Raw genomic sequence first — 13,039 nt, 5'->3', positions numbered from 1 at the left:
CGAAATGACTGTACATATAGAAGCCTCAGTTTCTTTCCCCTCTTTTTCACCCTTTCCCCTCTCTTTTTCCTCCCTTTTCTTCTTCCCCCTTCTCCCCCCCTTTGCACCATCTCCCCCTCCCTTACCAAACTATCCTGATATAATACTCTTATGATGACAAGAGTAAGGCCCTACATTATTCCAGGAGACTGTCCCTTTGGATAAAAGCGTCTGCTACATCATAAAATAAAATAAAAATAAAAAAAACATAATAGAACTAATTAATTAAATTATAGAACTTTCTCCGCACAACATAGGCCTACTAAATGACCAGGATGGTACCGTCTGTGACCAGCAGGTGGCAGACCGAGACCACAGTGGGCCATTATGCGCAATGTTTTGCAGCCGTCGTCAGTTTCGATGAGAGCTGTCATCATTACTGGAAAGGAATTATTTGGATGTTATCCGAACAACCACACAGTGGATCAGAACATCCCCACTGGCAAGGAACAACAGTTTGTCTGAGGGAAATGAAACAGCCTTGCTATGAGTCACACATAAACTGCATTTTCTCTGTATTCCTCCCCATATCTCAGTGGCACTTGCTGATGAGCAATGCATACATCTGTTCCACAAACACCCTATCTCCAAACACTACCATCCCGGAGACACTACCATCCCGGAACCAACTCAATTGGCAATAAGTTCACACTTAGTAAGTAAGGGGTTGTTTATGTTTTGCTCTCCAAGCTACAGATCCTCGCATCGACAATTAGCATTATACCCAACAGTAAAACGTCACCGGTCGTCTGCTGTAAAATCCCTATAGAAATACGACTACTAGATCGTGTGTCTAGTAGTGTGTGTGTGTGTGTGTGTGTGTGTGTGTGTGTGTGTGTGTGTGTGTGTGTGTGTGTGTGTGTGTGTGTGTGTGTGTGTGTGTGTTCTGTTCTCTACTGTGGTCCAGATCTAGATAGCGGAATCTGTTTCACTGCTCCCATCCTGCTGTCCATATAGTCTCGTAGAAGCTCGTGTAGTCCGGAGGGGTGTCAGTCTATGACTGAAAGCTCGTCAAAGAATGAAAAGAAAAAGGAGGAATTAGACGAGAAGGATTTTAGGCAACTGGAGCTCATTTGGTTTTAGGATCTTGGCGCGCATCCAAGAGACGCTCGAGCCTTTGCGCACCGCGATGGGAACAGACTGAAGCAGCGCACCCGCTTCTCCAACAGATAATAATAATGAATGAATGAATGAATAATAATAATAATAATAATAATAATAATAATAATAATAATAATAACAACCTTTTGTATAGCACTTTTCCTGCAAACGTTGCAGCTCAAAGTGCTTTAATCATTATACAATCATCATTTTATCATTAAGTAATTTAAAGGCAATATTAAAAAGATGGGGTTTTTAGTCTTGACGTTACTAGGCTATATTTGCTGAGGTTGCATCCCTAATGTAAACTGGCAGTGCATTCCACAATTTGGGTGCATAAAATGAGAATGCAGCCTCACCAAATCTCTTCTTTTGTACATGTGGTACACAGCGAAAGCCAGCGTCAGAAGACCTGAGAGCTCTATTGGGCTGATAGCTATATATATATATTATATGACGATGCTGTGAAAGACTAAGCCTGACGGGGGTTGCCGTGTTAATTATGAACAGATACACGTAATGAAAACGACTCAACGTTTATTAACCTGGATGCCAGGAATTGTTGACTGACTGGCTTTCCGTGTCAGCACCGTGGAAGATGGCGACTGGATCTGGTTGGCAGCAGACGTACAACAGCGCATCTGGGAACCCGTCCCTTATCACCGGGACAGGGAAATATAATTCATCTCCGACGTCGTTTTACAAGGGAGGTGGAGGTCTGACAATGGAGTACACTCAAGACCTGCATCTGAAAATGAGTAAGAAGATTGCTCAGCTTACAAAGGTTTGTGGATGCGCATCCCTTCTAGGTGTCACAACCGTTATGTAATCCCTGTAACACCTGTCTCACAATTAATTTTGGGTAGCCTATATTATGTTCCACTCTAAATTAAAATAATAATAATAATAATAATAATAGTAATAATAATAATAATAATAATAATAATAAGCTTTATTTGTAGCCTATAGCACTTTTCCTGCAAACGTTGCAGCTCAAAGTGCTTTAACATATCCACACAGGACACAGCATTAAAAAAAAATCATAGAACAATAGTAATTACAGTTCACATTATTATCTGTGGTGATACATGAATAAACAAAGACAGACCAACATGCCAGGTCCTTTGTGCAGTTTGATTAAGTTATTATCACTACAATTGAGGGACTCTAGTGGTGTTAAGTGTTTATTCAACGGTAACTTGTGTAAACACACAGGGCAATGTTTTTATTGTGCCATGTGCAATACTGCTGATTAGCTGAAGTAGCACGGTTTTACATAAGGATTCATTTGACATGATTGTGTTACAGCACATAGTAGGCTGTGTTCCTCTGAGGTTATTCATTTATGCTATATGCCTATTCAGAATGTCCCTTATTATGCACATGGTTATGAAACATACCGTATATTAATTATACATGATTATGTTGGATTCTTCAGATCACTTAATTCAGTGAATGACGTACAGCAGATGTAGTCTATTTGAAACATTGGTTATAGTGGAGCATTATTTTATAGATTTTTTCGTCTGACAGCTTATTTTAGAGGAAATATGTTTTGTATCTGCTGCTTGGTGCTGGGAATATGTAATATATGTAATTTGCACTGCGCCAAGTTGGCTTGCATCCTCTTCATATCCACGTTTTGATTCCAGTGTAATACTTAAAAACCTTTAATACCGTCATGATAATGTCATTAAAGATACATGTCAGCAGACGTCATGGTGACAGCTGATATCAGCAGCTGCCAGCTTGTGGCAAGGTATATCATTATCATGATAACTACCTTTATGACACCGGGTTCACCAGGTGCAACCCGTCTCCCAATATCAAAGAGGGAAGCCTTTAGAAGCAATCAGTTCTTTCAGGTCTTTTTCTGTCGAACAATTGTCATGAGGACGATTTGTGCTGATTGGGCAATTCAATCAGGCGGTTATTGCGGAGTGGGTCGATGTGGTGTGCCCTGCGGTGCTATGAATGAAGTGCCGTTGATGGGACAAGTGAATGCGATTGATTATGTCCCTCACTGTTCTACATAAAACACACAGAATGAGCCGTGTCTGTAATCAGGGTCTCTTGTGAGGACTAAAGCGCTTTAGCAGGTTTTAGCAACGTGATTGTACCCTGCCTGGTCGTATTCTAAAATTACCAAATGCGGATTGCCGACGCAGAGAAATTCTTTAGATGAAGATGATGACAAAATGTGCTGATGATATAGTATCTTGACAGATCATCAGACCTTCATCAGACATGACTTTTCTGTCATTCCTCCCAACTGCGACTGGTTTAGCCGCTGTTCTGTGCTCAGGAGATTTAATATAATAATATAATAATATAATAATATATGCCACTTAGCTGATGCTTTTATCCAAAGTGACTTACATTGTGCAGTGAGGGCATACATGTCAGTATATATGGTCCCAGCGGGAAACAAACCCACAACCTAAGCGTTGTTAGCACCATGCTCTAGCTGAGCCACAGAGAATAACCTCTCTGCCATATGGTGCATTAAGGGTTGTAATTCATGACACCAAGTGGCTAAAGTATTGACCCAGTTATTCTACTTTGTTGAGGGGATTGATCGGTCAAGCACCTCTCTAATGCCTTCCAACATGATATGAGTAGGAGAGAGAACGAGAGAGAGAGAGAGAGAGAGGATAGGCTCATCTGGAGAGAGAGAGAGAGAGAGAGAGAGAGAGGACAGGCTGGTCTGTAGAGAGAGAGAGAGAGAGAGAGAGAGAGAGAGAGGACAGGCTTGTCTGTAGAGAGAGAGAGAGAGGACAGGCTTGTCTGTAGAGAGAGAGCGAGAGAACAGGCTTGTCTGTAGAGAGAGAGAGAGAGAGAGAGAGGACAGGCTTGTCTGTAGAGAGAGAGAGAGAGAGAGAGAGAGAGAGAGGACAGGCTTGTCTGTAGAGAGAGAGAGAGAGAGAGAGAGAGTGAGAGGACAGGCTAAACGGTAAACGGACTGTACTTATATAGTGCCTTATTCCAAAGCGCTTTACAATGGCCTCTCATTCACACATTCACACACCAATGGCAGCAAGCTACCATGCAAGGCGTCAGCCGGCTCATTGGGAGCAATTTGGGGTTCAGTGTCTTGCCCAAGGACACCTCGACACGTGGCCAGCCGGGGATCGAAACCACCGATCTTGCGATCATTAGACGCCAGCTTTACCTCCTGAGCCACAGCTGCCCCCCCCCCCCCCTATTGTACTACTGTATATGACAAGATGGATATATGTCTTTATCGAGCAGAAAAACAGCCTTCAGGTCACCAGGATATCAATTCCATCCATCCATCACACCCAAATTCCTACTTTAACATGTCGCTGTCAATCACATAGAATCGACCCAAACCTCCCGTTGAAACCAAACGAATGGAAGAGGAACGCACTGTTGAGTGTGTGTTCACGCTCTGTTGACATCTGGAGTGTTTGTGTCTGTCAGTGTTTTGCCCCTCCGGCCTGGCTGATTGACAGCGAGCCGTACTGGCCGCGACTTGAGGAGCTGACCTAACGTCTCGCTGTCGGCTGAGATCTGAGGGGGGAGTTTGACGCCCTCTGACATGCTTAGTTGTGGTCTTCTTTGGTTTGTTTCTCACCCTTTATCTATCACTTCTTACACACACACAAACGCGCGCACACACACATACAAACGTGCACCCCCCCCACACACACACATACACACAAACGTGCGCGCACACACACACACACAAACGTGCACACGACACGTGCTCCCACACCCACACACACACACACACCCACACCCACACCCACACCCACACCCACACCCACACCCCCACACCCACACCCACCCACCCACCCACACACACACACGCACGCACACACACACACACACACGCACACACACACACAGCCAGACACAAAGAAGAGGAATTTCTGGCACGCTGTCAATATCGCCTTTAAGGTGATTTCCATATAAACAGATTTCTATAACTTCAATCCAAGATAACCAATCAGAAGTGATGGGGGACGGAGTTGAAAGAGTTGTAGAACCTCGGAGCTGATGAGGAGGAGATGGGAGGAAGAGTCTCCTGCAAAACAGCAAGCCTTTCCAGAAGAAGAAGTGGATCCTCAGTGACATTAATAAAAGAATGTGTAGGATGAATTAAGATAAAGATGAGAGCAGTTGGCACAAGACTGTAAGGCTTAGGGGTTTTCTGAAGCGAATCCCATGAGTACAGTAGGGAGCCAGGCACGGGAACTGAGCTGTGGAGAAGAAGAGGTTTGAGAGTGAGGACATGGGAAGCACAACGCCAATTAGCTGCATCTTTATCTGTTGTAACTGGAGATAAATATGCAGAGCCTTAAGAGGTTGATTATTTAACATACTAGTCGTTGTTTCTAAGTATGATCTTTTTAATTTACACAGCCTAATTTCCTCTTTTACAAATGTCAGAGGATTAAGAAAGAATGAATAGGATTAATCACAAACTACGAGTTCACCGATCCTCTCCTCCCTCTTTCTCCTCTTCCTCCCTCCATCTCCTTTTCTTCCCCTCCTCCCTCTTCCTCTTCCTCATCCTCTTCCTCCCCCTCTTCCTCCCCCTCCCTCTTCCTCCCCTCCTCCTCCCCTCCCTCTTCCTCCTTCTCCTCTTCCTCCTCTTCCTCTTCCTCCTCTCCTCCCTCCTTCCCCCCCTCTTCCTCCCTCTTCCCCCCCTCCCCTCCTCCCTCCTCCTCTCCCCCCTCCTCCCCCTTTCCTCCCCTTCCTCCTCCTCCTCTTCCTCCTCCCCCCCAGGTCATCTACGCCCTCAACACCAAGAACGACGAGCACGAGGAGGAGATCGAGTCGCTGCGGGAGGCGCACGAGGACGAGGTGCAGCACATCGTCACGGAGACCCGGGACAAGATCATGCAGTACAAGAGCAAGATGGCCGACGAGGCCGACCTGAAGCGGCGGCTGCAGTCGCTGGAGGAGTCGGCGGAGCTGCACGAGCACATGAAGCGGCAGGCGCTGGCCGAGTTCGAGATGTACCGCCAGCGCATGGAGGACTCGCAGCTGTGCACGGAGGCGCAGCACACGCAGCGCGTGGTGTCCATGTCGCGCGAGGTGGAGGAGATGCGGCGGGACTTCGAGGAGAAGCTGCGCTCCTTCGGCCAGGCGCAGGCGCAGTTCGAGCAGGACAAGAGGCGCGCCGTGGAGGAGCTGCGGTCCGGCCACCGCCGCCAGGTGCAGGAGCTGCTGCACAGCCAGCACAACCAGAGCGCCAACTCCACTGTGGACCAGGAGAAGCTGGCCGAGCTGCACCGCGCTGAGGTGGGTTGGATTTGATTAGATGTTTTATTTGTGTTCCCCAAACACAATAAACATAGAAAAACATCTAAAAACACAAAAAGTAAAAAAAAAAAAAAAAAAAAGTGTTTTATCCAACACAAATTCACCTTTGTGAGGACAGGAGGAAGTGGAAACTTTTCTGATCCTGCCGCTTCCTTACAATATGTTACAACATACAAAAAAATAAATAGTCTCTTTCTAAAACTAAATACAACATAAATGTCCAGATACAACACAAATGTCCAAATGCAGAAAATTAAACAAGATAAGTACTAAGTACTTCAGTCACCTTTACTACTCAGAGTCCTCTGTCCTGTACATGTCCAAAAACACTTTTATTTTTATATTTGAATTTATTCATATTTTTGCTCAGTCTTACACTCATCTGCGTCTAGTCCATTCCAAAGGGACGCCCCACACACAGAGATACCACACATACTTTTCAGAGTCGTACGAACACTAGGCTGTTTTAGATTCAAAGTCTCTCTTTAATAATAACCACCTTCTCTAGGTGGAGGCGCTGATGGAGCGTGCGGAGGAGCTGACCAAGGACAAGGTGCGTCTGGTGGAGGAGTGCGAGGCCAAGCTCACCAAGGCGCAGGGCTACTACGAGAGGGAGCTGGAGGCCATGCAGCGCACGCAGCAGATCACCGCCGAGAACCTGCTGGCCTGGAAGAGGACCGAGGTGAACCCCTGTAGCTGGTGTGGTGACGTCCAGCAGACTGCTCAGATGCATTGAATTTAATTTTAATTGGAATTGAATTTGGTTTGAATTGAGTTTGGTTTGAATTGAGTTTGGTTTGAATTGAGTTTGGTTTGAATTGAGTTTGGTTTGAATTGAGTTTGGTTTGAATTGAGTTTGGTTTGAATTGAGTTTGGTTTGAATTGAGTTTGGTTTGAATTGAGTTCGGTTTGAATTGAGTTTGGTTTGAATTGAGTTTGGTTTGAATTGAGTTTGGTTTGAATTGAGTTTGGTTTGAATTGAGTTTGGTTTGAATTGAGTTCGGTTTGAATTGAGTTTGGTTTGAATTGAGTTTGGTTTGACTCCAGGTGGAGCTGAGGAAGGAGTTCCAGGCGCAGGAGGCAGCGCTGCAGAGGGCTCTAGGGAAGCTGCGCTGCGAGCTGCAGCGGGCGCAGGAGGACGCCAGGGAGAGCAGGGACAAGACCAACAGGCTGCACACCTCCCTCACCAACGCAGATGGCACCATTAAGGTACTGCACACCTCCCTCACCAATGCAGAGGGCACCATTAAGGTACAGGGTAACGGTGTGTGTGTGTGTGTGTGTGTGTGAGTTTGTATGTGTCTCTGTGTGTGTGTGTGTTTTTCTTATGATGACTGACGTATAGATGATTCACTTACTAAAGCCCTATTCCCCCGGGACTAGTATTATCTGGGGACCTCTAGTAACTTGTGATAATTGCGGTCATCTGTGATCCGCCTGGGTGGAAGGTAGCAGGGAAAACGTGGTATGGAATTTCATAGATTTGGGCATTCTCTCAATAAGCAAGTGATTTGATAATGAAGCACTTAGTGTCCTCTGTGTGTGTGTGTGTGTGTGTGTGTGTGTGTGTGTGTGTATGTCAGTCACTCCTCACTTAGTGTCCTCAATGTGTGTGTGTGTGTGTGTGTGTGTGTGTGTGTGTGTGTATGTCAGTCACTCCTCACTCACCTTTCCTCTGTGTGTGTGTGTGTGTGTGTGTGTGTATGTCAGTCACTCCTCACTCACCTTTCCTCTGTGTGTGTGTGTGTGTGTGTGTGTGTGTGTATGTCAGTCACTCCTTACTTAGTTTCCTCTGTGTGTGTGTTTGTGTGTGTGTGTGTGTATGTGTATGTCAGTCACTCCTCACTCACCTTTCCTCTGTGTGTGTGTGTGTGTGTGTGTGTGTGTGTGTGTGTGTGTGTGTAGAACCTTCACAAGCAGCTGGAGGACGCGGTGCAGGACGGGGAGATCTGGGTGATGCAGCTGAAGGACACAGAGTGTGAGCTGGAGGGCAGCCGGGACCGCGTGCAGCAGCAGGCCACAGAGATCCTCCACAAAGCCAGTGAGATATGATCCTCTAACACCTCCTCTGTGTGTGTGTGTGTGTGTGTGTGTGTGTGTGTATGTGTATGTCAGCAGTGAGATATGAGCCTATAACACCTACTCCTGCTCTCTGTCTGTCTGCTGTCATTACATCTGTCAATGGTGTGTTGGGTCAAGAATTAAACATTGTAATGTTGTTGGATCATGTACTGTACCTAAAGCCCAATGGGGCATACGAGTGACCAGCCCCCCCACCCCCACCCCCCACTGGAGCGCAGTTGTGTGTGTAGGCAGCTTACACCCACCTGTGTGTGTATATAGGCAGCTTACACTCACCTGTGTGTGTATATAGGCAGCTTACACTCACCTGTGTGTGTATATAGGCAGCTTACACTCACCTGTGTGTGTATATAGGCAGCTTACACTCACCTGTCTGTGTGTAGGCAGCTTACACTCACCTGTCTGTGTATATAGGCAGCTTACACTCACCTGTGTGTGTATATAGGCAGCTTACACTCACCTGTGTGTGTATATAGGCAGCTTACACTCACCTGTGTGTGTATATAGGCAGCTTACACTCACCTGTCTGTGTGTAGGCAGCTTACACTCACCTGTCTGTGTATATAGGCAGCTTACACTCAGCTCTGATGCGTACATACCCCACCAGACATGCCACCAGTGGTAACTACACAATTCCAAAAACTAAAACAAATTTGAAACAATGTGTGGTGCTGTATAGAGCTGTGGTTGAATGGAACGCCCTACCAGGTCATATCTGTAAAACCCAGAATAAAATCAGTTTAAAAAAACAAGTGAAGCAACACGTCATATGCATTAGATCCTAACTTGAGTATTTTAATTCTATTTCTGTTATTTGTGTGTGGATGGTTCTTCTTTGTCATGTGTTTTGTGATGCTCACCAAAAACTGAGGCTGTGAGCATTGCTGACTTCTATTTTGTTTGAATTTTTTTGTTTCTTGTATACATTCACCAGACAGTTTATTAGGTACACCTTTTCAACTGCACATTAACACAAATATTTAATCAGCCAATCATGTGGCAGCAACTCAATGCATTTAGGCATGTAGACATGGTCAAGACGATCTGCTGAAGTTCAAGCCAACCATCAGAATGGGAAAGAAAGGTGATTTAAGTGACTTTGAACATGGCACATGTTGGTGCCAGACGGGCTGTTTTGAGTATTTCAGGAAGTGCTGATCTACTGGGATTTTCCCTCACAACCATCTCTAGGGGTAACAGAGAATGGTCAGAAAAAGAGAAAATATCAAGTGAGCGGCAGTTTTCTGGATGAAAATGGTGGTGGTTGTGTAATGTTGTGGGGGATACTTTCTTGGCAAAATCTGTGAGGAATGTTTCCATTCCAGCACCTTGTTGAATCTATGCCACAAAGAAGTAAGGCAGTTCTGAAGGCAAAAGAGGGGGTCCAACCCGGTACTAGCAAAGTGTACCTAATAATAATTAAAAAAAGGCCCGGAGAGTGTATGTTTTGTGTGGACCCCAGGAACACCAGAGCAGCGGAGCTAATGGGTATCCTAATAAATCAAATCAAATTAAATCCTCCGCTCCTCTTCAGCAGTAGCGTGTGGGCTTCCTGTCACAGCATGCTCAGTCTCTCCCCCTGGATCCACCTGCAGACACCCCTCCCCCCTCCCCCTGCCTTTGAGGAGGTGTGGTGCAATCAGTAGCACATTGGGAACTGACCCAAATCCTCGTACGTAGTGGTTATATGTCCTCTCAGTAGAATATCTCTCCTCTCTGTTCTCTCTCTGATCCGATTGGTTCCCGAGGAGGAGGAATCCCCGATGGGGAGATTCTCCAGCCGTTGGTGTCTTTGTGTTTTCAAAGAAAGCGGGGGGCTGCGGGGGGGGGGGCTGCGTGGGGGGCTGTGTGGGGGCTGCGCGCCCCTTACTGCACCGCCTGCAGCGCCTTAACAGCTACAGGTCCCTGTGGGAAGCTCCTCCCACGCCCAATCATTGGTTCACAATGGTCAACCTCAAAGATTGGTATTTTTCCACATCGTGTTTGTCAGACACACAGAAGGTTTCTGAGAATCGCCCCCGGGGGTGGAGCCAAGCCGACTGAGACAGAACTAGAGGGGGTATAGAGACTGAGACAGAACGAGAGTTTGTAGAGAGACTGAGACAGAACGAGAGGTTGTAGAGAGAGAGAGACAGAACGAGAGGTTGTAGAGAGAGAGAGAGACAGAACGAGAGGTTGTAGAGAGAGAGAGACAGAACGAGAGTTTGTAGAGAGACTGAGACAGAACGAGAGGTTGTAGAGAGAGAGAGACAGAACGAGAGGTTGTAGAGAGACTGAGACAGAACGAGAGGTGGTAAAGAGAGAGAGACAGAACGAGAGGTTGTAGAGAGACTGAGACAGAACGAGAGGTTGTAGAGAGAGAGAGACAGAACGAGAGGTTGTAGAGAGAGAGAGAGACAGAACGAGAGGTTGTAGAGAGAGAGAGAGACAGAACGAGAGGTTGTAGAGAGAGAGAGACAGAACGAGAGGTTGTAGAGAGAGAGAGAGACAGAACGAGAGGTTGTAGAGAGACTGAGACAGAACGAGAGGTGGTAAAGAGAGAGAGACAGAACGAGAGGTTGTAGAGAGACTGAGACAGAACGAGAGGTTGTAGAGAGAGAGAGACAGAACGAGAGGTTGTAGAGAGAGAGAGAGAGACAGAACGAGAGGTTGTAGAGAGAGAGAGAGACAGAACGAGAGGTTGTAGAGAGAGAGAGACAGAACGAGAGGTTGTAGAGAGACTGAGACAGAACGAGAGGTTGTAGAGAGACTGAGACAGAACGAGAGGTTGTAGAGAGAGAGAGAGACAGAACGAGAGGTTGTAGAGAGAGAGAGACAGAACGAGAGGTTGTAGAGAGAGAGAGACAGAACGAGAGGTTGTAGAGAGAGAGAGACAGAACGAGAGGTGGTAGAGAGACTGAGACAGAACATGAGGTTGTAGAGAGAGAGAGACAGAACGAGAGGTGGTAGAGAGAGAGAGAGAGGGTAACCCACAGCAGCAGGCCACAGGGACTGTTTCTGCTTTTTTAGTTATGTGTTTTTGTGATGCTCACTAAAAACTAAGGCCGTGAGCATTGCTGATTTTTATTTTGTTTTTGTTTTTGTCATCTTGGTGTTATGTACAGTACCAGTCAAAAGTTTGGACTCACTTCACCATTCAATTGAATGGGGAAATGTGTCCAAACTTTTGACTGGTACTGTATGTTGATGTTTTTCTTCTTTGTTCTATGTTTTTATGATGATTTCTTGTTTCTCCCCAGGAAGAGTAGCTGAGGCTGAGGCTTTGCATCATCAAATGGGGATCCTAATGGATCAAACCAAACCAAACCAAACCCAGGTTCTCTGAATGAGATGAGGGAGACCCTGAGCTTGTGAATAGTGGATCACTGGATACAATTAGCACTCTAGCTAGGTCCTATAGTGCATTCGATTAGATTTAGATTAGATTCAACTTCATTGTCATCGCAGAGTACAAGTACAATACAACAAAAATGCCAACCAGAAGTGCAAATAGTGATATAAGGGCATGACTTAAAAGAACAAGAGGTAGTGATATAGAACCAGGCGGTAAGCCTGGATATCTGCTGCCAGCCTCACAGGCCGGTAGCGTAGCCTCTGGTTTTATGTCCTCTGTCAGAGTTATAAGTGCTGCCTCATTGTGTTTCGCTTCACAGCGCTATGCATAATTCATGCAATAAAAGCAGTAAGACCTCATAGAAAAAAAAAAAACAGCTCACTTTGAAGTTAACTTAGCACTTTATAGGGCCGGTACAGTAAGGCACAGACTATATACAGTATACGCTGGCTGACAGAACGGTCGTCTGTCTTCCAAAATGTACTCAGATAGCAGATGTTTGCGTGCCTGAAATGAAAACACTATCCCCCCCCCCCCCCCCCTCCTGTCACTCTCTTAACACCTGCCTGCATCCCTACTTTGTCATCCTCATCTGTCTGGAAGCACACCTATTAAGACTATATCCCAAAACGTATTCGTTTTTTTTTTTAACCGTTGAAACCAAGAGGGTGTTCACATTCTCTCTCCATGCCCTACTTGCCTCGTTGGGCGGCTGTGGCTCAGGAGGTAGAGCCGGTGTCTAATGATCGCAAGGCCGGTGGTTCGGCGGTTCGATCCCCGGCTGTCCACATGTCGAGGTGTCCTTGGGCAAGACTCTGAAATCCACATTTCTCCCAATGAGCGGGCCGGCGCCTTGCATGGTAGCATGCTGCCATTGGTGTGTGAATGTGTTATGTGAATGTGTGTGTGAATGGGTGAATGAGAGGCCATGGTAAAGCGCTTTGGAATAAGCCGCTATAAGTGCAGTCCATTTGCCATTCAGTAGGACTGGTGATCAGAAGGTCATGAGTTCAAATCCCACCTGGGGAACACCACCACTTGTGTGTACCCTTGAGTAACACACTCAGCCCTAAGTTACTCCAGGGAGACTGACCTAACCCTGTAATCTCACTGTAAGTCGCTTTGGATAAAATCATCAGCTAAAATGGTAAAAAAAAAGTAAATGCAGTGTTGCCATAGCAGCAAAGG

At 46.0% G+C, this 13,039-nt stretch overlaps 1 protein-coding gene across 1 annotated transcript in view; it reads left to right on the top strand.

The window, feature by feature from the left end:
- Positions 1–1,738: 1,738 nt before the first annotated feature.
- The window catches only part of fam184aa (family with sequence similarity 184 member Aa), a gene marked incomplete at both ends in the record, with an annotated part of 43,156 nt that continues 31,855 nt past the window's right edge, over positions 1,739–13,039 (top strand). Inside the window, 5 exons of the mRNA XM_080527169.1 lie at positions 1,739–1,924; positions 5,896–6,414; positions 6,944–7,117; positions 7,483–7,644; positions 8,341–8,476. Of these exons, the coding sequence (XP_080383295.1) occupies positions 1,739–1,924; positions 5,896–6,414; positions 6,944–7,117; positions 7,483–7,644; positions 8,341–8,476 (1,177 nt within the window). The remainder of the gene's footprint in view (positions 1,925–5,895; positions 6,415–6,943; positions 7,118–7,482; positions 7,645–8,340; positions 8,477–13,039) is intronic.

This window comes from Nansenia antarctica, assembly GCF_963989245.1.
Source record: "Nansenia antarctica genome assembly, chromosome: 3".
NCBI lineage: Eukaryota > Metazoa > Chordata > Actinopteri > Argentiniformes > Microstomatidae > Nansenia > Nansenia antarctica.
This window is presented reverse-complemented; position numbering and strand designations above follow the sequence as displayed.